Source organism: Rattus norvegicus, chromosome 19 (genome assembly GCF_021556685.1).
Source record: "Rattus norvegicus strain SHRSP/BbbUtx chromosome 19, alternate assembly SHRSP_T2T, whole genome shotgun sequence".
Taxonomy (NCBI): Eukaryota; Metazoa; Chordata; class Mammalia; order Rodentia; family Muridae; genus Rattus; species Rattus norvegicus.
In genome coordinates this window covers 49,271,330-49,293,727 of record NC_141552.1, presented here as the reverse complement: position 1 = coordinate 49,293,727, position 22,398 = coordinate 49,271,330, and the positions used below count along the sequence as shown (strand labels likewise).

At 51.2% G+C, this 22,398-nt stretch overlaps 2 protein-coding genes across 4 annotated transcripts in view; one reads left to right on the top strand and one right to left on the bottom strand.

The window, feature by feature from the left end:
- Smpd3 (sphingomyelin phosphodiesterase 3) overlaps positions 1–15,284 on the top strand; it is an 83,397-nt gene extending 68,113 nt beyond the window's left edge. For all 3 annotated transcript variants that reach the window (NM_053605.2, XM_087595338.1, XM_087595339.1), the window contains 7 exons: positions 1,561–3,081; positions 8,041–8,116; positions 8,218–8,373; positions 10,156–10,245; positions 10,436–10,499; positions 12,074–12,236; positions 12,477–15,284. In NM_053605.2, coding sequence (NP_446057.2) covers positions 1,765–3,081; positions 8,041–8,116; positions 8,218–8,373; positions 10,156–10,245; positions 10,436–10,499; positions 12,074–12,236; positions 12,477–12,578 — 1,968 coding nt within the window. In that variant the 5' untranslated portion in view covers positions 1,561–1,764 and the 3' untranslated portion in view covers positions 12,579–15,284. The remainder of the gene's footprint in view (positions 1–1,560; positions 3,082–8,040; positions 8,117–8,217; positions 8,374–10,155; positions 10,246–10,435; positions 10,500–12,073; positions 12,237–12,476) is intronic.
- Positions 15,285–16,091: 807 nt separating this feature from the next.
- Prmt7 (protein arginine methyltransferase 7) overlaps positions 16,092–22,398 on the bottom strand; it is a 50,801-nt gene continuing 44,494 nt past the window's right edge. Inside the window, exons 14-18 of the mRNA NM_001014153.1 lie at positions 21,202–21,363; positions 20,038–20,112; positions 17,365–17,525; positions 16,522–16,618; positions 16,092–16,310 (exon numbers count right to left, since the gene is read on the bottom strand). Of these exons, the coding sequence (NP_001014175.1) occupies positions 16,137–16,310; positions 16,522–16,618; positions 17,365–17,525; positions 20,038–20,112; positions 21,202–21,363 (669 nt within the window). The 3' untranslated portion in view covers positions 16,092–16,136. The remainder of the gene's footprint in view (positions 16,311–16,521; positions 16,619–17,364; positions 17,526–20,037; positions 20,113–21,201; positions 21,364–22,398) is intronic.

Genomic DNA, 22,398 nt, shown 5'->3' with positions numbered 1-22,398 from the left:
CCTTCCCTCTTGGAGCCCCTCATCTGCTGGGTAGGTAGGCATATCCTGAAGTACGTGAAACACAAGCTGCGGGTCCCTGTTCTGTGGGACGGACACACACACACACACACACACACACACACACACACACACACGAACCTGCCTCAGCCACCTGGGCAAGGAGATGAAGAGTCTTCCCCAGGAAGCTGAGTCTAGGCTGAGCTGTAGAGAGGCTGAGGGAACAAGCAGGACTATGGGAGCTCCTCAGAGGGAGCTTCTGGTACCACCGTCAGAATGACTAGGGAAACCGTAGTAAGTGACAGGCTGTAGAGACTGCAGGCCAGCTGAGGAGGTGTTCCTCTAGTCACTGTGTGGAGAGGGTGGAGGCTGATAAAAGTTGATCAATTGTGACACTGTCCTCAGCTCATACTGAGATGCTCAGAGGGACATGAGGACAAAGGGAGGGCAGTATAAATGATATCTAGGTTTCTAGCTCCAGTGACAGAGGTCTCAGGAGGGAGGAGAGAATGCAGGGCCAGGATGTGTGATGAGGGTCTGGGTCCAGACCTGCTGAAGTGTCAGGGGCAGAAGTGGTGTAGAACGTAATGAACTTACCTGTCTGGCCTTGTAACCAAAATACAGGTCATGCATCCTGGATTTTCCCCTCAGGATGAACAGCATGAGTCCCTGGAGGCTGGATAAACACAAGACTCTTTCTTTATGGACATAAAAAATCAATATACCTGTCGGCCTATTCTAGGTGTGGCCAGGCCTGCTCTCGAAACTGCTGTGACTCAGTCCAGCCTGGGGCAGGGACCAAGGATGAATGTGTATAGGTGCTGTTGGCTCTGCTTGAAGCTGCATCTTGGACTACAAGCCGGAGAGTCAATAAAACTTTGGCTCACGCAACCCCAAGAACCTTCTCCAAGTGTCTAGGGGAGCGTCGGGGTCCCTATAACTGGATAAGCCGTTCAGCAGGTCAAACAGTCTGTGCCTGGGTCCCCACTGCCTGGGGTTCTCTCAGGACACTGTGGGGTAGCACATAGAGCTTAGTCAGTTGCTCAGGAAGCCAGACTATGGCTAGAGCAGGCTGTGTGGGATGAGGCTTCCTTGCTCTTCTGCCCAGCCTGCCTCACTACCCTCTGCCCTCTAACTTTTGGCCCTTCTGTCTGTCCTGGTCTAGTTGGCACTAGATAAAAGGTGAGCAGACATGTTTACCACTCCTCTAACTAAGGCCACAGCCCGCCAACTTAGAACACACCCCTGGCTCCCAAAGGGTTTCACTTGCTTCTAGCCAGTGTCAGTCTAGCACACTCTCAGACACACCCCTTTGTACCCATAAGGCTATGCCCTTCTGTAAACATGGGCCATTTTTTAAGCAATTAAGTTACAGAACCAAGACAGCCAGCTAGGGACAGTCATGTACTAAGCTGTTTATTCCTAGAAAACAAAAATCTATAGGCAAATGGAGCATGCTGGGGCATTCTTTTGGCCCCAAACACTCCGTGTGAAACGGATTCCCTGGTTTTTGGAACAGACTAACTCAGTAAAGGACTCACTTCTTCATTCTCTTTTCTACAGGTTTTCAACAAGCTTCCATGTCCCAGCATGGCCCCTTAAAGTGAACCATGACTGTCTGTGGGACACTCACCACTGATCATCCAGAGTCCCATCTCACCAGGAGGTGACCTGTCCTCCACCCTCCACCTGCCCCCGCCTGGGAAAGTGCTGCAGCTGCCACGGACACCATGTAGTAGGGCCGGCTGCGGCGCCCAGTGAGCTGCAATGGTTTTGTACACGACCCCCTTTCCTAACAGCTGTCTGTCTGCCCTCCACGCTGTGTCCTGGGCCCTCATCTTCCCATGTTACTGGCTGGTGGACCGGCTGGTCGCCTCCTTCATACCCACCACCTATGAGAAGCGCCAGAGGGCAGATGACCCTTGCTACCTGCAGCTGTTCTGCACCGTACTCTTCACGCCAGTCTACCTGGCTCTGCTTGTGGCTGCGCTGCCTTTTGCCTTTCTTGGGTTCATCTTCTGGTCTCCACTGCAGTCTGCCCGCCGGCCCTACTCCTACTCCCGGCTAGAAGACAAGAGCCCAGCTGGTGGGGCAGCCCTGCTTAGTGAATGGAAGGGCACAGGGGCTGGCAAAAGCTTTTGCTTTGCCACAGCCAATGTCTGCCTCCTCCCTGACTCGCTCGCAAGGCTCAATAATGTTTTCAACACCCAAGCCCGGGCCAAAGAGATTGGGCAGAGAATCCGCAATGGGGCCGCCCGGCCTCAGATCAAAATCTACATTGATTCCCCCACCAACACCTCCATCAGTGCAGCCAGCTTCAGCAGCCTGGTGTCGCCGCAGGGCAGTGATGGGGCCAGAGCTGTTCCTGGGAGCATTAAGAGGACAGCCTCTGTGGAATACAAGGGAGATGGTGGGCGTCACCCCAGCGATGAGGCTGCCAATGGCCCAGCCTCTGGGGAACAGGCTGATGGAAGCCTTGAGGACAGCTGCATTGTGCGAATTGGTGGTGAGGAAGGAGGCCGGGCACAGGAAGCTGATGACCCTGCTCCTGGGAGCCAAGCCAGGAATGGGGCTGGTGGGACCCCAAAGGGCCAGATGCCCAACCACAATCAGCGGGACGGGGATTCTGGGAGCCTGGGCAGCCCCTCCGCCTCCAGGGAGTCCTTGGTGAAGGCACGGGCTGGACAAGACAGTGGTGGCAGCGGAGAGCCAGGCAGTAACAGTAAGCTGCTGTATAAGACCTCTGTGGTGAAGAAGGCAGCAGCCCGCAGGAGGCGCCACCCTGATGAAGCCTTCGACCATGAGGTCTCAGCCTTCTTCCCAGCCAACCTGGACTTCCTGTGCCTGCAGGAGGTGTTTGACAAGCGTGCAGCTGCCAAGTTGAAAGAGCAGCTACATGGCTACTTCGAGTACATCCTGTATGATGTTGGGGTCTATGGCTGCCATGGTTGCTGCAATTTCAAATGTCTCAACAGCGGTCTCTTCTTTGCCAGCCGCTACCCTGTTATGGACGTGGCCTATCACTGTTACCCCAATGGGTGCAGCTTCGATGCCCTGGCCTCTAAGGGAGCTCTGTTTCTCAAGGTAGGCGTCCTCGGCTCTGCCTGAGGGCTACACATTAGCTGTCCCCAAGCCACACAACGAAGTAGGCCACAGACCCTGCCAACCCTTACTCCCTGGGAATGCTCACTCCCCTGATGGATGAATTAGGACAAAGCTTTTCATGCAGCTGAACTCAGGCCCCCAGCCCTACTACATGGGCTCAGGCTGAGGGCTCAGGCTGAGGGCTCAGGGCCAGTTTCTCACATCGGAGTCACTTTTGCTTATCTGTAAAGTGTAGTGGGACTGACCTGTGTGTTGAGGCCCAGACAGGATTGGTGGAAGAGGAAACAAGCCCCATCTCCATTTACACAGGGCAGAGACCAGAGTAGGCCAGAGTGCAGGCCAGCGTAGGCACTGTCAGGTCTGCAGGCTAAGACCACACTTGGCCACTGAGGCCTCAAGCTTCTTTGGCCAGGACAGCCCCCACTTCTTTGACCGGGACAGCCCCCACTTCTTTGACTGGGACAGCCCCCACTTCTTTGGCCGGGACAGCTCCCACTTTGGGTTGTCAGCAGCTGCCTTGTCAGGCTGTCTGCCCACCAGCCCCTGGCTTCACTTCATAGTCACTAATTAAAGTGAACCATAATTATTTCTGCTCATTTGGATGCAGTTGGAGGAGGTTTTAGACCATGATAATTTGGTCATTACACATTATCTTCCACAGAGCCTGAAAGACTGTGTCAACTTTTTGTTCTCTATCTAAAAGCCACTGTTAAGTGAATCTGGAGTTTTCTGAAGCACCATTTGGCCTCCTGATGCAGATGGGGCTCTGTGCCCCCCGGGGCAGCAGCTCTTCTGCAGAGAGACTTGACTGAGGGGCTGCTTGGTAGGGGACCCTGACTATGGTCTGGCGCAAGTTTCTCTCATTCCCAGTGCCTGCTGGGAGTAAGGGGACACTGATTCCACTGAGCCTGCCTCACCCTGGGCTGCTCGGGGCCTCTCGCATGATCGGCCAGGTAGGGGTCCCAGCTCTCCAGCCACAAAGACGTAGGTCACCTGACACACAGTTCCAGCCTTCCTATCCTGACATATGGTTCATTCGCGATGTAACTGAAGATGTATTTCTGTCTTAGTAGCCAGAGTGGCCTTCTGGGAAGGAAGGGGATCTGTCGTCAAGTTCAGAGTAGAACCTTGGCCTGATAGAGACGGCTGTGAGCCTGGAGATGTCCACAGACTACTGCAGTGCAGGACAATCCACATATCCCCTCCTCACCTCCCTCTCCATCTACGACCCTGAAACAGTTCTAAGAACAACTTCTTGCACAGCATCTCCTCTGGGGCTCTGTCGTTAATGTTCTTTTTGTCTCCCTTTACCTCATAGGTTTCCAACTAGTTGGCAAACATGTCGATCCATGCCACCCCGAACCTTAAAGCCACCCAGTATGGTTTTTGTATCAAACTTGATTTGCAACATCTTTTAAAGCTGGGACAAGGCTGACATGTTTTCTATAGCTGAAGGTTTGGATAAGCATGTAGCCAGATCTCTTTACTTCTCAGGGTCCCTGTCCCCCAAGGGAGTGCGCTCCCACAGCCTAGCCTCCATTTGTCTCTGCTGGTAACCTTGCCCCAGCTTAGACCTCAGGCAGCTTTCATGCCTCAGTCTGGCTGACTTACTCTTGAAGCAAGCTCAGCACTGCCCTGCGGTCCCCACTCATGCTCTCCTATGCTGAAGCCTGAGGAAACCAACCGCCCTGGCTGCACCCTGTGCCTGCCCAGTCTATCCCAGATTCTTCATTTTACTTTCAAATGCCCCTGGTTCCAACTTCACCATCTCAGCCGTATTCCTTTACACTTGCCCACTGTGAATGTGGCTGACTTCTTCCAGTGAGGCCTCCTTCTCCTTACCAAACCTGATTCCTACAGCCCATACTCTGCCCTAACAGACCACCCACCCGATGGGTCCTCCACATCCCATGCTTTCTTAGTTTTGGTCTTGCCAAGCACAGGCCAGTTCTCCCTTTGTGGGCTCCCTGACTCTGCACTCAGGTATTTGGGGGGCACTTGTCCGGCCAGGTGCTGCCTTTGGGAGCAGAGCTGGGCCCTATTGGGTAAGACTGTCCTGCCACAGAAGAGGGTCAGGCCCATCTGGAGAGGAACTGGGGGCTTTGGGAAAATGCAGCCAGCAGTCCCTCCCTCCCTTTACCACCGCTCTCACTGGGGCACAGTCTCCCAGTTTATTTCATGGATCCCTTGAAGTGGACAATCCCACAAAGGAAGGGCTGTGTTCCCTTTGGCCTCAGCTCAGCATAGCTAATTCTGAGCACCTTTTTAATCAACATTCTGTGCTGTCAGAACTAAAGGGCACAGCCTCTCAGAGTGACTGTTTTTGTAAGAGAAACACACATGCCTACACAGGTCCTGAGGACACTGCGTTTGGAGTGGCTGGGACCTAGCAAATAATAAATTGGATGCTACAGAGATCACATACCTGTTAAGAGGGAGGTAGGGGCGTGAGGAGCAACTGTGGCCTTGCTACTGTGGTGTCCTCACCCCAGGCGGGGTCTTCTCTGCTGCGGGCCAGCAGGGATGCTTTTGTCAGCACAAGGCAAGCGATACTAAGGGAAAGCCTGACAAATGTGTGGCTGACCTTGACAAAGACGCCAGCAGCCCAGAAAGCAGCAAAGAGCAGTGTCTGGAGGCCAACAGGTCTAGCATGTGCCCGTCTGAGTGCTGTGAGCCTTAGTGTGCCCATCCATTAAATGGTACACACTCAACAGGTGAGGAAGGCCCAGCTTAAGTATACATGGCTGAAGATTACAGTGGGAAAAACTTGTTCCTGAGGAACCCCTGGGGGCCGTGCCATGTGCTGCTTTGAGCACTGCATTCTTAAACGTGCTTTTTTTTTTTTTTTAAGATTTATTCATTTATTATATATAAGTCCACTGTAACTGTCTTCAGATACACACGAGGTACAGACGAGGGCATCAGATCTCTTTACAGATGGTTGTGAGCCACCATGTGGATGCTGGGAATTGAACTCAGGACCTCTGGAAGAGCAGACGGTGCTCTTAACCACTGAGCCATCTCTCCAGCCCTTAAACATGCTTTTATAACAAGATATATCAGTGGTCCATAATTTTACAGGACTATTTCCAAGAACAGGGGTATGAGATTGCTGCACTATGGGCCTGGTATATGGACAAGAACTGAACATGTGAGTTAGAAACAGCAAGACAGTCTGTCATCAAATAGCCAGACATTCACCCATAGGCATGCACCTAGGGGAAGAAGGTGGAGTTGGAGAAATCCAGGGGACAGAACTGAGAAAGCCAGATAGGGAAGAAGACCCATTCGACTTCAGCAGCAGCAGAACACTGCCTGAGAGGCCACTGTTGTATCCTTTGCTACTGAGAATGAAGTTTGGCTTCTGTGGTCCACCTCCCTGGGAAGTGCCTGGGTCTGAGGGTTCATCAACACAGGAAATTCAATTGGAACGGTTTAATGAAGTCGGGGAGGGCAGCTGCTGCTCACAAAGAAATATGTGTTATTGATAGAGATTCTGAGGACGGGTGCCCACAATAGTCCCTGAGGGGTATGCAGGCGAAGGACTCAAGCAGCCTCCAGCAGCTGGTGATGAGGGGTCCTGGGAGAGGCCTCAGGTGGTGGGAGGGGAGGAGCTGTGTGTTCTCTTCCCTCCAGAGCATAGCACTGACAAGGGCTCATTCTTGTGCTGGGTTACACATAAGGAGCAACAGCTGCGTTGTCTTTGGGACAAGCAGTTAAGATGCCCATATTTATGAAACCAGAATTAGAGATGGCCTGCCTAAGACACCTGCTTGCTGAGCCAGGCCCACCCAATGTAACTCTGCCCTAGTAAAGAAGGGGTCAGGTTTGGAGAAGTGGTGACATGAAGGTGCCACTGTGGAAGCAGGAGGGCTGGACTCATGAGGCCAGCCCATGTCAGGGGCCCAGAACAGGGGACATAAGCTAGAACTCTGGTCTAAGACTAAGGGACTACAGAAGACCATGAACCATAAATTCATGAAGCATACAGCCAGTTGGGGCTCTAAAGACATACTAGCAGGTGGCTGCCCATGGCCCCTCAAATGGGTTGTGGCTTTGAATTCAGATTGGAGGGGCAATAGGTCAAGTTGAGAGTGTGGTCAGAGGAGGAAGGAAAGAGTCACTGAGAGGAGATAAGACTAAAAGAGGGATGAAGAAGACGGCTCCATGGTTAAGAGCATATACTGCTCTACTGTAAGGACCAGAGTTAGAAACACCCACACTAGGCAGCTCCAATTCTGGCTTTTGTGGAGAATGGGAGGGGGGTTGCATACACACTGATGACGATGACGATGATGATGATGATGATGATGATGATGATGATGATGATGAATATTAAAAAGACTAAAGGTTAGATTGGGCATGACACATGGCACATATCTGTGATCCTTGCACATGAGAACCAGAGGCAGGAGGATTGCTGTAAGTTTAAGGTCATCCTGATTTATGTTCCAGGCCAGCCAGGGTTACATAGCAAACTTTGATAACTGCTCTTCTGGTAAGATTACACTCTGTCTCAAAATAAAAAACTTGAAAGTCATGTAGGTGAATGTGCCAGTCACCTGGTGACACCAGGGACTGGAAGGAGCTTGCCTGTGACTTGTAGCTGGTGATGAGGGGTCCTGGGAGAGGCCTCAGGTGGTGGGAGGGGAGGAGCTCTGTGTTCTCTTCCCTCCTTCGCCCATAAATGCTTACACAGATTGCTGACAACCATATGACACTGCAGCCTGATGTTTCCTTTACTTGTCCTGCTTCTATTACCAGCCAGCTACTTCCAGAAGTAGAGAATGACCTGTCTCCACCTGGGCACTAGCCAGAGTCTAGCCAGGAGTCGGGCAGAGCAGGATGGGGACAGCTTGAGCAAAAGGCTTTGGGAATTGCCAGGGTCCCTTTGCACTTGGAGAATAATGGCCGTACTGACACCCTGCCTTCCCCCAGGTGCAGGTGGGAAGCACACCTCAGGACCAAAGAATTGTTGGGTACATCGCCTGTACACACCTGCATGCCCCACCAGGTAGGCCACAGCCTGGGATCTTCTGGCTCTGGGTTCAATACCTGGGACCTGGCTGGGAGTCCAGCTCAAGCTTCACAGTCTGGTCTCTGTCCTGTCTACAGAGGACAGTGCCATCCGGTGTGAGCAGCTGGACCTGCTTCAGGACTGGCTGGCTGATTTCCGAAAATCTACCTCCTCGACCAGCACAGCCAACCCCGAGGAGCTGGTGGTGTTTGACGTCATCTGTGGAGATTTGAACTTTGATAACTGCTCTTCTGGTAAGATTACACTCTTTCCCTCTCAGATCTGAAGCCCCAGGCAGAACACAGGCTCCAGGCATGGTCACAGGCTACAGTTAGGTAGTCCGAAGAACTTCTAGTTCTCATGTGCTGTATGTGGGAAATCTAGTAAGACTGATGTGTTTGTCCCACACTGAATTCCTAGCATGGGGACAACACATATATTGCCAAAGAAGCAGAGGCCTCTGGATGGAGACAAAAAGATACCTCCAAAATGGACCCAGGGCAAGAGAGGCTCTTCCAATAACACTGGTTTACACTGGGCCAGGAAAACAGCTCAGTGTAGCACAGTGACTAAGAGCACTGGCTGCTCTTTCAGGGGACCGACCCAGGTTCAATACCCATTACTCACACGGTGACTAACAACGGTCTGAACTTCAGTTTCAGGGGAGCAAATGCCATCTTTTGGCCTCTGTAGACACAGTGGTACACAGACATACATGCAGGCCAAACAGCCATACACGTAAAATAAAGTAAATACAAACTATTCAAAAGCTGGCTGAGCAGGCAAAAGCACTGAGCTGATGACCTGCACAAAACTTGTCCTGTGACCTCCCATGTTTGCTGTGGCACATGTTCTCTCTCTCTCTCTCTCTCTCTCTCTCTCTCTCTCTCTCTCTCTCTCTCTCTCACACACACACACACACACACACACACACACACACACACACACACACACACACACAGAGAGACGACTGGCCTGAACTACTGGGTTATGCTAGGTATGATGGCGCACTGCCTGAAGTCTCAGTACGCAGAAGGTAGAGGCAGAAGGACACGGCAAGTTTAAGACTGCCCTGGTCTACACGGTTATCTCTAGGCCAACTAGGGCTACATGAGTCCTTGTTTCAAGAAATAAAGAGCAATCAAACCTTTTAGGATAGAAAACGTCAATCATCGGTGAAATTTTAAACAACTGGTTTAAATCTGTTCTTACTAAGACCTCTTTTGAGGTAGGAGGCTTTGAGCCTTCCTTGGCCTGGAAGCCTCACGGTTCTGACACTACAACAGGAGCTACAGCTCCCCAAGGAGCCTGTGAGTTCAGGCCTCAACCTTAGAGCAGAAAACCTCAAGGTCTCACCTGGAATCCAGGATGGTGCCCTCACCTGGTGGCAGCAGGTAAAAGCTGTTATAACCTTTCATGGCCAGGAAGAACAACAGTGGCAACTCCAGGATAGGCAAGGAGAATGCAGTTCCCACCATGGATCACACGCTCACCAACACAGAATGACTTTCCTCTGTGGGACACCAAGGCTGTCACAGCCAACACAGAAGCTCCTGCCCCAGCACATGCCATGTTTTGGTCAAAACACACATAGAATAGGCTTTTGGAGGGGATCCTACTAGGAATCCTAACCCAGTGCCCTTCCTTCTAGCCCGGAGAATTGCGGGCAGTGTCAAAGACTTTACTGGTCCAGTGAGTTGGAAGGACACATGGGTCTCTGAGGCATCCAGATCTGTAAGGAGCAGGAGTCCTGGCCACAACATTATCCAGTCCCCACAAACATTTGCCATGGACTCTGGGAAGGCTTGGAGGACAGAGGTCAGAGTGTTGGGGTACATCCTGAAGGTACAGAGAGCCTGTGACAGATGAACTACAGTGCCAGCTATGGGACCATCAAAAGAACCATAAACCCAGAGTGCTTATGCCTAAGAGACAGGAACCTAGTGGCATATGATAGGAGTAACTGACAGGAACCAGCTGATAGGCAGCAGGTGCCTCAGGCCACACAGCGTTCCTCTCTCCATTTTCCCACACAGATGACAAGCTGGAGCAGCAGCATTCACTGTTTACTCGCTACAAGGACCCCTGCCGCCTGGGGCCTGGGGAGGAAAAGCCTTGGGCCATTGGTAAGCAGGGGGCTGGGCTCACTGTGGACTTCCCATGAAAAGGCCACAAGAACCCTGAAGAAGGGGACATGCCCTAGGCAGCTGTACAGATGCCCCTAAAGTCCAGATGTCTGTCTAATCCCTCCATAGAGGCCACCCTTGAGGTTGGCTAGATCCTGCTTCAGTCACCACTTCCCTCCTTTGTTCCCAGGCACCCTGCTGGACATAAACGGTCTCTATGATGAGGATGTGTGTACCCCAGACAATCTTCAAAAGTAAGTGCTCACACTGCTGAAGGATGTCAGGGACCCCCGATCCTAACCAGCTCCCAGGCCTTAACAAGGAGTGGAACCCTGACTAGATTGTAGAGAGAGGGACTGGGCAGGTTCCAGGAAAACCAACTCACTCAAGCCACTAAGGGCTTTTGTGTGTCAGAAAGTCCTTCTACAAGAAAGAGAACAGATGGATGGAGGCTGTCATCACTCTCATAATCTAGAAATTTCAGAGGCTAGAGTCTAGAAGGGACAAATCTTAAACCAGCAGTCAGGATCGAGACTTACACTGAAAAGGGCTCTTGTTGAGTATTCTAGCTATTATGGGAAAAGCCAGAATTTCCAGGATCAGGCCAAGGCCTAGAGAGCTGCTGGGTAAGGGGTATGTGGAGAAGGAAGCCCCCCGTAGCCTATACCCACCTACCAGACAGACAAACGTGCCTGGAGAGCATACACACTGTCTTGAAAGGCAGTTCTATCTGACCAGCTCCATCCTGGAACCCACTGAGGCTTCCTTAAAGGATCCAGCGGAGAGGCCAATAGCAGACTGGATCTATAATTCACAGCCCAATAATGTACAGAGCCACTGCCATGGCTCCTTGCAGCTAATCTGAGCCAATTAATTAGATTATAGACTAAATTTGAAACATCATCCTATGCTGAGAGAATTATCTTTTCATGAGATGATTAAAAAATGACTATTAGTAACTGTCAGATCATTGATGCTAGAATTTATCATCAAAGCAAAAGACAGTAATGGATTATATCTTTGAGTGTTAACAATGATCTGAATGTTATTAGTGTATTTATCTTAAGGCTGATAAAAACTTGTAGAAAACCATGTTTAACAGCCTGATCTCTCCAGGCACTTAAATTTATCTAGTGTTAATCACCCGGAGGCCTGGGCAGTGTCTCCCATGCCAGCTTCTGGCCTGAACCTGCTCCTGGTAATGGGCTTTCAGGGCTCCTCAGCTTGCCCAGGGTGGCTTGGGCTCTCAGGGGAAAGGCTAGAAGGAACTGTGTGAGGCATGTAGACACCCCATGAGTTTCCTGGCTCTGGACGCTTTCCCCCAAACCAGGGTCCATAACAACAACTCATTTTACAAAGGAAGTAGCACTCAGAAGTTTGGTGACAAGCTGTTAGTGATTGATTCTTAAGGACACACTCATAAAATGGCTGAGACCTCCACTGGAGTCCTTTCCTGGTTCCGGTAGGCCCTGCCAATCTTACGTAGTCTTGGGGCTTCCAGAGAAGAAGGCCCTGAGGCTCAAACAAGCTGCTTTTGGCTCAGAAGAGAAGAGGTTGGGAGAGGGGTGTTCCCAACATGACCACAAGCCAGGAATGTCGTGACTAGTATCAAGAGTGTAGAAAGGGACCGGGAAACTGGCTAGCCTGAGGTGAAGGCAACCTGTGATGGGTGGTGGAAGGCATCTTCCCTCTGGCTAGGCCCTTTGTGGAGCCAAAAGACTGGCAGATCGAAAACCCAGAGGTCTGGTCTCCTCCCTCTTACTGAGAGTGCGGCTCCACAGACTAGGGCTGGCACAGGACGTTAGCTTGTTTCCTTTCTGCCTGACAGGGTCTTGGAGAGTGAGGAAGGCCGCAGGGAGTATCTGGCCTTTCCCACCAGCAAGAGCCCAGGGGCTGGACAGAAGGGACGGAAAGATCTGTTGAAGGGCAATGGCCGCCGCATCGACTACATGCTGCACGCTGAAGAGGGGCTGTGCCCTGACTGGAAGGCTGTGAGTCTGAGGCTGTGCCCTGCAGCCATGCATAGTACTTTGAACCCAAACCCTCCTTTAAAATGAAATCCATAATTTCCACAGCCTGAAATCCTCTGTACAACCCTAGCCCACTTAGCCCTACATGTGGAACCTCCCACCCTAGGCTGTCAATCAATCCCTGCCCCCAGAACTTCCCTTCACAGAACGCCCTCTCTCTGGATCTAATCAAAATGTTTCCACTTCTTTCCCCTAACCTAGGAGGTGGAAGAATTCAGTTTTATCACCCAGCTGTCCGGCCTGACCGACCACCTCCCCGTGGCCATGCGGCTGATGGTGTCTGCAGGGGAAGAGGAGGCGTAGACCAGCCATGCCACTGATCTCGAGCAGTGGGGCCTCTGCCAGCCCTTCAAGCCACAGCCCATGTCTGGCTGTGTCCCCTCCACTGAGCACCTAGTGCTGCGGGGAGGAGGGCAGGGGCAGGGAAGAGCGAGCCCACCAATCCCCTGCAAGCCTGCAAGCCAGGCTGCTCTGTGCCTCTGGGCCATCTCTGCGGACAGAGGACTTGGGCCAGCCTGGGAGCCCCAGCCCTCTGACCAGTGCCATTCTTTCCAGTCACGATTTTCTACAAAAATACACAGCACAACACAGTTTGTAACCCAAGGGTTCGTATGAGGACCGGGTTTATGTTCTCTTTGTATCTCTTCTCGAGCTTTGTCCAGGGTTCATCGCTTTTGTCTGCTGCCAATGTTGTCTCGCATGCCTGCACCCTCGCATGCCCGCTGCCCGCATGCCGTGTGCCACACTGTAGCACCCACCTAGACTCCTTGCTCGGGCCTCACCTAAGGCCAAACTCAAAACACAAAACAATCAGAACCAGCCAAAGAAGCACTTCCTGGGCACAGTTGCCATCTCCCCTCCAGCTCGGTGGGGGTGTGACTGACGGCTGTCATTACCTGCCAGCCCAGGCCTCTTCCCAGGGTCTTGCATTCAAGGGCGATTACATTTTAAGATGAAAACAGAAAACGTTAAACACAAAATCACCCTTCGGTTAGGGTCTGTAAGTCACTGGGTAGAACTGTGCTCTTCCCCAGCCTACACAGAGGGTCCAGCTGGCTCTGGCCACCCCAGCAGCTCCTGTAGGGGACTGACACCAGCTGTGGGGCCCTAGCAGGAAATCCCAGAGGGATCACTTTTGTACAGGAAGGGGACCCAGAGCATGGGGGGAGGGTTCAGATTTTGAAGACGACAGGTTTGTAGCTTCTTCCTACCCAATATGTCCTCTTCTATGGGGCCCCTTGGGTTAACCTCTTCCTGAGGACTTCCCTCATCCATGTGTGGCTGAGCTCAGGAACACTTGCCTGCCCCAAGTCAGGTTGCACCTCTGGCCTCCCAGGCCCACCCTTCCTCAGTGGCTAACCTGAATGAAGTGGCAGGAAACCAAGATATAGAGAATGGCTTCTTCACCACTGAAAGCTCAGGTGGCCAGCCAACAGCTACTCCTTGTCTAGGGCAGGGCTGATTCCAGACAGCATCCACAAGCCACTCTTGCCACTGTGACTAGAGCCAGCCCCAAGCTCAGCACAGTCAGGCTGCTAGAAGCCCACTGCTCTCCACCTGTCCTGCTCAGGTGCCCAAGAGCGCACTGACTCCGCCAGCCTCCCTTCAGAGAGCAGAGGCTGATCCCTGACTACAAAAGGAAGATAGTCTGTCTCAGGCTGCTGAGCTACTGATTTGAGGGACTTCTGATATCCCTGATGGTCTCTTCAAAGTCCTTTGATCTTGTATCTGGCCTGGCTCAAGGCCAACTCTGCCTTGTGATGGAGGGAGCATCAGGCCCCTGCTGTTGGGACCTCTAAAATGCTGGTGCCCTGAAGCTGTGCCTTGTCACCCATTGAGTAGCAAGAGGAATCCAGAGAGGCACACATTTAACAGATGCCAGGCCCTGTGCTGAGTGGATCCTTCAGAGTATGGCAGCTTGGCACTAGGGCATTTACAGCTGGTGACACTGGCCTCTTAACCTCTTGGCCTAGAGAACCCTGCCCATGTTTGAGTGTCCAGAGCTAGGACAGCCTTGCTGGGCTCTCTGCTATGCCCCTCTTCTGCCAGGGCCTGACCTCCCAGGAATCTGGGAGGTCCTCATGGAATGAAAGGTCCCTACTCCTGGAAACAACCAAGATTCTAACATTCAAGGCACCATTGGGCAGGCCTAACCCCTAAACCAATGGCACTGTGTACAAGGAAAGTAGATGAGGCCAAGGCCACGGCTGGGGTCCCTAAACCTGGGTTAGGGTAAAACGTTTGGAGTCAGAGCCGCATCCTTCTCTCCTTCCCAACTCCCAGGGCGGCCTTAGGCAAGTCAAACAGCCTTGTGCCTCTGTTATTACAAGGTCACCTCTACACAGTCAGGTTCTGAAGCCCAGAGGAGGGACAGCCTGCCTTCAGGTCCCCTACACTTCTCAGCACTGAGGCCATGACCATCCGCCACAGTTCACTGTGGTTTGCCTGTGGACTCAGGGCTCGTGTACTGCCAGGCCTTTCTATTTCAACTTTTAAAACAGAAGAGACATTGCCAGGATTCCAGATTCCGTGACAAGGCCGACACAGGGGCAGTCACAGGGACCACTTGAATCCTAACCGGCTCTGCCTGTCCAGGACCTCTCAAGGAAACATAGATAAGTGTATTAGTTTAGGAAAGACCATTCAGTTCATCTTTATTTGTCCAAAACCACCTGGAGTTTTAAGTATGAATATTAACCTTGATGCTTTTTAACTATTGTATTAACTTGCTCAGATTTAGAAATACTGTTTTAAAAGAAAACGAAGAAACTTTTTTAATTTCTGTATTTTTTTCTGTATTGTATCCTCATGGGACATTAGGGGTTTTATATGGTAAGACACCCAAGGTTTTGGTAAAACATTATCAAATATATATCCAGACGATTCTTCCCTAGAAGAAAAAACAATCTTTATGCCTGATTTTAAAAAGTTGAAAAGAGGTGGATTTTTCCTTTATGGTGCTGAAAGGAAGGATGGAGAATGAGGAGAAAATAAAACTGTGAGGCTCAAGACTGGCATCTTGTCTGTACTTATTTTCAGGACAACTGGGGAGAACCTGCTGATTTCCAGAGCTGATCCCAGCCTGGGACTTCGGGAAATCACTGAGCACACAGCCCATGTCTGCCATATTGGTTCTACTACTCAGTCCCTCCAAGACTGTTTCATAACTGAGAGGTCATTAGCAAGTGCATGGGTGGGCAGAGGTGGGACAAGGCTGAATGGCCAACTGAGGAATCTCTGCACTTTCTGATTCAACAAGGTTAGGCCATCACAGCGAGGGTCTTCAGACATAAGACAGGAGAAGGCCACTCTGCTTGTTTTCTTCCCATGGGCTTCCCACAGGGAACTGCTTGATGATGACCTCTTCCACGGCCTGTGAGCAGCGGCCTGGCGTCTGGGTCTCACAGCTTACCAAACCTCCTGCTGGTGTGCACTGAGGCCGGATACCCAAGTGTTTATGAATGTGGCTTGGTAAAGCTACTTGGGGCATCCTCGTCCTCTCAAACCAGACCTTAACAGGGCCTAGGGAACTCCCTGGAAAGCAGACAGGCCAGGCAGGTCCTAGGTGGGCAGTCCTGCACTTGTCCTAATCAAGATTGCTCCTCAGTCGTCCTCCAGGCGGGACAGGACGCACTGCCTGACCCCACCAGGGCTTTCTACATTCTCAGGATCACAAACTGTTCTCCCCAGTTAACTCAACTCTCCAGTCACTCACCAGCCTATTCTGCCTGCCACATCTGATGCGTGCAGATGCCAAGGAGGTACATGCAAGGAGAGAAATTCCTTGGCCTTCTTTCCCCATTGAGCCACAAGCCATTCAGAGTCTGCAGCCTGGTGGCCATTTTATTTCTCTGTAAGAGATCAGTTCAAGGTGTCGTCTGCAAGCCTAAACTCCATGGTGATGTCTCCAGTGAGGGGGTGAAACTCCACAGCATAGCTGACTGATTGAGGGCCATCCAGAGGCGCGCTAGGATCCAGTGTGGCACTGAGGAAGTACACAGCTTGCTTGCAGTGGGGGTTCCAGCAGCAGTCCCCCTGCATGACGAGCAGCAAAAAGATGGGAAGGGTCCCAGACACCCAGGCCACCTTCCCAGCACATGCCACTAACATTGGAAAACAACCTGGGCCACCTGGGAGCTATCTGCCCTGAACAGGGCATTCACAGCACAAGGGGTACAAGGGGTACAAGGGGTACGAGTGGCTCGCAGGCACACACACACTCTCGGCTCAGTGCCTGTGGTACTACCTTGTCCTCTGCAGGGTTCATGAGGCCGGTGCTGACAGTGCTATCTGGAGTCAGCTGGTATTCCATCCACAGGACAGCTCCATGGCTCTTCCCGGGCCTGGGAGGGAATATGGAACCAAACAGACACACAGACATGGAGGAGTCCAACCAGCACACCCTTCTGCTTTTCTGAAACCTCAACCAGTCCCATCCCTCGCAGTCAGGAGTTTATTATTCCCTACTTATGGAGATAAGACAGAACGGTTGAGCCAGAGCAGCCGTAGCTCTCAATCCCACATTCCTCACAGCCTGACACAGAAATCTCTACATGCAGCTGCGCCCAAGGGCTGACAACGAAGATCCCCTGGTCAGTGGCATCTGCCCTGCCATTCCCTCTCTGCTGTTCCTCTCTGGTGCAAAAAAGCTCTAGGAGCTCTGGGCATATGGCTCCCTCAGGAAGGCAGCAGCACTCTACTGTGAAGGGAGCTGGAGCTGGGCGAGGTCTTCTTCACCGTGCAGCAAGCGGCCTCACCAATCCTGACCTGCTCTAACTCCCAGGAGAATTCAGGAAAATGGGCCAGTGGGTAACCATAGTAACGAAACATAGCAGCTTGACACAAGGGGCTGCAGGTGGGAAGGTGAGTAAGGCTCACCCCGGCTCTCCTTCACCAGCACATGCCCAGCACATGCTCAGAGTCTGTGGGATCCACCATCCCCTCCTCCTAAGAATGCCAAAGGTGGAGACGATGGAACCACACACCTTGACCCAGGAGTTAAGAGTCCCCAGACTGTTTGTCCTTCACAACTGTGACTGTCAAGTCCCCCACTGTCTTCACCCCACAGCTCCCTGCAGCTTCCACTCACCTCCTCAGTTCCATCACGCCCCTGGATTGCATAGGCTGCTGGGGGATGGGCTGCTGGAAATCAAAAGTCAGGATCTGTCGAGGCTCTGAGAGGCTTCTGCAGGGGTATTCCCACAGTGGCTGTGGCTCTGCCTCCCTGCTCTCTCGGAAATCCAGGGAGTGCTAGAGGACAAAAGAGTATGGGGTCTGTAGAGATGAACTGCAGCCATCCAGGGACACCCTCATTTCTGTGGTCCAATCCTCCTGGGCAACTTCAGTCACATGGAGCAACATATTGTCACTTAACACTGGGTCTTGGTCATAGTAGCCAGTTTCTCCCTTCCACATTCATCCATCAGAATGGCAGAGGCCACTCTGCCTCTCCAAACCTCAGCTTCCTTTTAAAACAGGAATGACCATGCCTACTCTTGACCAAATGTCTTTGTTTTGGGGAGAAAAAAACCAGGCAAGCACTCACCTTTGACACTGCCCACTACATGATACCACTCAAATGGGCTCAGAGACTCAGGGCTGGGAAAAGGGTGAGGAGAGGCCATGGGGGCAGAGGTAGGCCAGGGACGCTGCCTAGATGAAATGACATCAGGAAGAAGGCTCAACTAAAGTTGGGGGACCCACTGTAGAGAAGGCAAGATACAAAAAGGTGGGAGAGGTAGGAGGCCAGACCAGAGAGGTTCTGACAAGGCTTGAGACTCCCTGGAACCTGATGGGGAAGCATTGTGAGGGAAGGCACAGTGACAGGCGGATGCCAGTCTAGGCGAGCAGAAGGGCTTCAGCCTGGGAAAGCACAAAGTTGACACCTGGCGATGCGCAGCCGAGACGTTGTCATCTACCTCCACAAACAGCCTACGTCTACAAACAGCCTTTTTTTTCTTTTTCTCTTTTTTTGAGACAGGGTTTCTTTATACCGTTCTGACTATCTCGGAACTCACTATGTTCACCAGGCTGGCCTTGAACTCTTTGAGATCCCCCTGCCTCCTACTGGTTTAAAGGCAGGAGATGCCATGTCTTGCAGCTATCTTCTTGAAGCTTTATTTTTAATAGTTTAAACTGTAGGTGTGAGTGTGTGTGGGTGTGTGAGGGGGATATGCACTCCCCTGTGTGTATCTTTTCCACAGAGACCAGAGGTGTCAGTCAGACTCCCCTGGAGATGGAGTTATAGACAGATATAAGACACCTGACATGGGTGCTGGAAACTGAGTTTGGTTCCTCTGAAAGAGTAGAACTTGCACTTAACACTGAGCAAACTCTCCACTCAGGAGAAATGGACCCATTAGCCAGGCACTAGATTGGCAAAACAAGTTATGCAGGTCAGGAGAAGGGACTGAGGGAGACCAGGGACACAATAGCTCAGAGGATGGCAGAAAGAGAGGGGGCCAGCCCAAGACTGATGAGTGGCAAGATATGGAAGAGGGGTCCAGAGCAGGGTCTCAACCCAAAGATGTCTAGGAGCATGGACAGTCAGCGACTGCTGTAGAGAAGGCCCGGTATAAATGGAAAACACCCATGGCTTTAAGAATGTAAACTATGCAACCAAAATTCACATAGAAAAATGAGATTAACGAAAAGGAGAAAGGTGTCCATCTAATTATAAGCTAGGAGTTCCATTCTCTTCTCTCTGTGTGGATATGATTTTTCAAGCATAAAAATGGGCCCATGTTTCTGCCCTACCTTCTTATGTGAACTCATCCCGTGACTCGAACCCTACAAAAGCACAGAAGACTGTTGGTGCATTGGCATGTTTCCAGGTGACACAAGCCCTGTGGGTCCCTGACTCTAGTTGAGCATTGGAGAGCTGTCAATATCTGTTAGAGAAAACAACCTCTCAAAGATCTCTCACAGAGCCCTCCTGCCCTCTTCTTTGGAGCACAGTGGCCAGGATGAAAATGGCTGCCATGGGAAGTGACCAGCCAATCACCCCACGGAAAGGACGTGACAATAGGAACCAAGCTTCTGAACACCTGCAAAGCAGATCTAGTGCATGGTCCAGCGACATTCAGATCCTATCTTACAGCACAGGACTAGGAATGAGACTGGTATCCTGCAATGGTTCTCAGTCAATGTTCATGGTGGGTCAAACAAAATGGCAACACGGGCCTCACCATCCAAAGCAGACACTCTCTCTTTACCATTCATGCTGCCCACACTCAGTCCCTGCTAGAGTTTTGTGGCTGTGCGAAAAGATTGGGCAGGATGTATGAACTGTATGTCAGAGACGTATGCCTGCCTACTGTCTGTTTTCAGAGACTGAGCCTCAGAGTACATGGACGTTGTGCAGGTACACTGCCCCATGCTATAGTCTTAGTCCCCTGCACCCTCTCTTACATGCACTTTGGGTGTCGTTGTTTATGAGTATGGATGCTTTGTCTACATGTACGTCTGTTTGCCATCTGCACACCTGACACCCATGGAGATCAGAAGAGGATGGAGGCAGAGTTAGATGATTGTGAGCCACTGTGGGTGCTGGGAATCTAGTGACAGTCCTCTGGAAGAGCAGCCAGAGCCCTTAACTGCTGAGCTATCCCTTCAGCCCTTTGGGGTCTTTTTTGTTTTGTTTTTTAATTTTTTTTTTTAGATGTTGAGGCAGTCTTTCCAAGTATCCTGGGCTGAACGTTTAATGGTCTCCTCTTAGCTCCAAGCAGACCACAAGCAGCAGGAGGGTAGACGGCCTGCTTACCTTGATCATATCATCCATGATGTGGACGTCAAACCCTTCACAGTCACCACAAGGACTCCGGATTCGCCACAGGTCCTGTGAAGGAAAAACAGTCCTGTGTTATACACCTGGGCCACGAAAAATGGCTACATGAATATGGGTTGGGAGGAATGCTGGTCAAGGTGACACAAATCTTTAATCTCAGTGCTTGGGAGGTAAAGGTAGGCAGATCTCTGTGAATTTGAGGCTACACCGTGAGTTATAGGCCAGCACTGACTCACAACAAACCAACAAGCAGACCCAGAGGCATAGCTCGCTGTTCCTCTACACCAGACACAGACCCCCAAGGAAAAAGCGAAAAGACACTGATGAGCCAGAGCGGCTTGTTTAACAGACTGGTCTAAGGATATGTTTCCTCCTAAGGAAACAAACAGAACACCTAGGCTGAGGATTCTGTAAGCGGCTCTCTGGAACCTGGACTGGCTCTCTGTGAACACAGCCAGTCCATCTTCTGTCCCTGTCCTCAGGCCTGGGAATAAGCCCCCTTTTCTATAGCCATTCTTTAGTCATGAGAGCCAAGATCCATACAGAAATCCCATCAGGTAAATAACAGAAAAATGCCCACAAATTAAGTGATGGAGCCCTGAGGCTACAGATAGAGCCATTCTCAAAAACGAGAATAGCAAACGTGACTCACTCTCCATTTCAGGTACAAAGCACTTCAAAATCCTTTTAATAAAAAATGCCTTTCCCAAAATGACTTGGTGACTACTGTGCTTCTGCTTTGATGAGAGAATTAAAATGAAGCTTTTCAATTCCTTCTTGCATAAAAAAAGAGAAGTCCCCATCTCGGAATGCTCTAACAACCACGGCCTCCACTCTTAGGAGCACAGCGAGCGGCGCAGCATGCCTCCTGAAACACTTAATTTATGTCTTTAATTATTCTGATAAGCCACAATTGTAAAGTGACAACACACAGTCATTTCCATTTCATATGTCAAATTACTGCTTTTTAACAGTGCAGCCTTCTTCCTTTATTCTGTCCTGCAGCCACCGATGCAGAAAACAAAGTGTGGTCAGCAGGGCCCAAGCTGTTTCCTCTGCACACAAGAGCTCGCTCTCGGGCACATAGCCTCCCCACCCTCCAGTTGCTTTGGTGTCTCCGTAAAGTCCTGGGTCACCTACCCTGAACTCCACGATCACGGCATGCAGTGAGGCTGCCTGGGGCATCACCACAGCCCCAGGCGCTAGGTGCTGGTCCACAGAGGTGCGCACATACCAGAAGTACAGGTTGTGCCATGGTAGCAGGCTGGTGGTGAAAAAAGGTTCACCCAGGAGGAGGGAGACCTGGCAACAGGAAAGGAGAAACCAAGTGTCAAGAGTGAAGCTAGGGGGCTGGGGATTTAGCTCACTGGTAGAGCGCTTACCTAGGAAGCACAAGGCCCTGGGTTCGGTCCCCAGCTCCGGAAAAAACAAAAAACAAAACAAAAAAAAAACCTAAAGAGTGAAGCTAACACGTGAAGGGCATTCAGCAATTTCATGGGAGCATATAACAGTCCGTTCGTTCGTTCGTTCATTCATTCATTCACTCAGTCACAAATGAGAATGCCCCTGAAAACACCAAGGACTGCAGAGTGGAGGAAAGACACGAACAAGGGAGGGAGCAGTGTTTATTGGGAAGAAGCCAAGGTTGGTTAGCTTAAGAGAGGGCTTCCTGAAGGAATTCTGCCAATCCACAAACAAAATTGTTTCACCCCAGTGTATCCATATGAGATGAACAACATGTTGTCAATGAACTCAAGCAAATGTGGACACACTACTGTAGTCTGGCAGCAAGGTCCCTGACAGACGACGTTTCAATGAACGCTTGTGGAATAAGCAAACAGATGTCTGACTAAGAGTCAGAAGTCAAGCAGGTGGGCAGAGACCAAGAAGAGCAAGTGTAAGTAGGAGCAAGGCCTTCTAGACATAAGTCAGGAGAGGATGAGAGGGCAGGCCAGTGGGGGAGGGCAGACCAGCCAGCATCCAAATAGCTAAGGAGGCTCAACTTGCCCTGAAGGCAGGAGGCCTTTCTAAAAGCTTTAAGCAGGGATTCAAAAGATAGAGGACAAGTACTTTAAATGATCCTTCTGAGGGCCATGAGGCATATGGCAGAACTCTGCAAGTAGAGACCGTGATTGGCAGCACTCTAAGGGAATGCTACAGCACTCAGGCTGATATGTGGGTCAAGAAGCTAAGGCTGAGTCTGAGAGACTCTCTAAGGCCTCAGTGGGTGGGAAGCAGAGGACAGGCAAGACACAGCAGAGGTCAGTTGACCCTGAAACTTCCTCCCGCCCTGGGCATCAGGACACCGTCAGATGCTTCCTTTAATCATTTCATCAC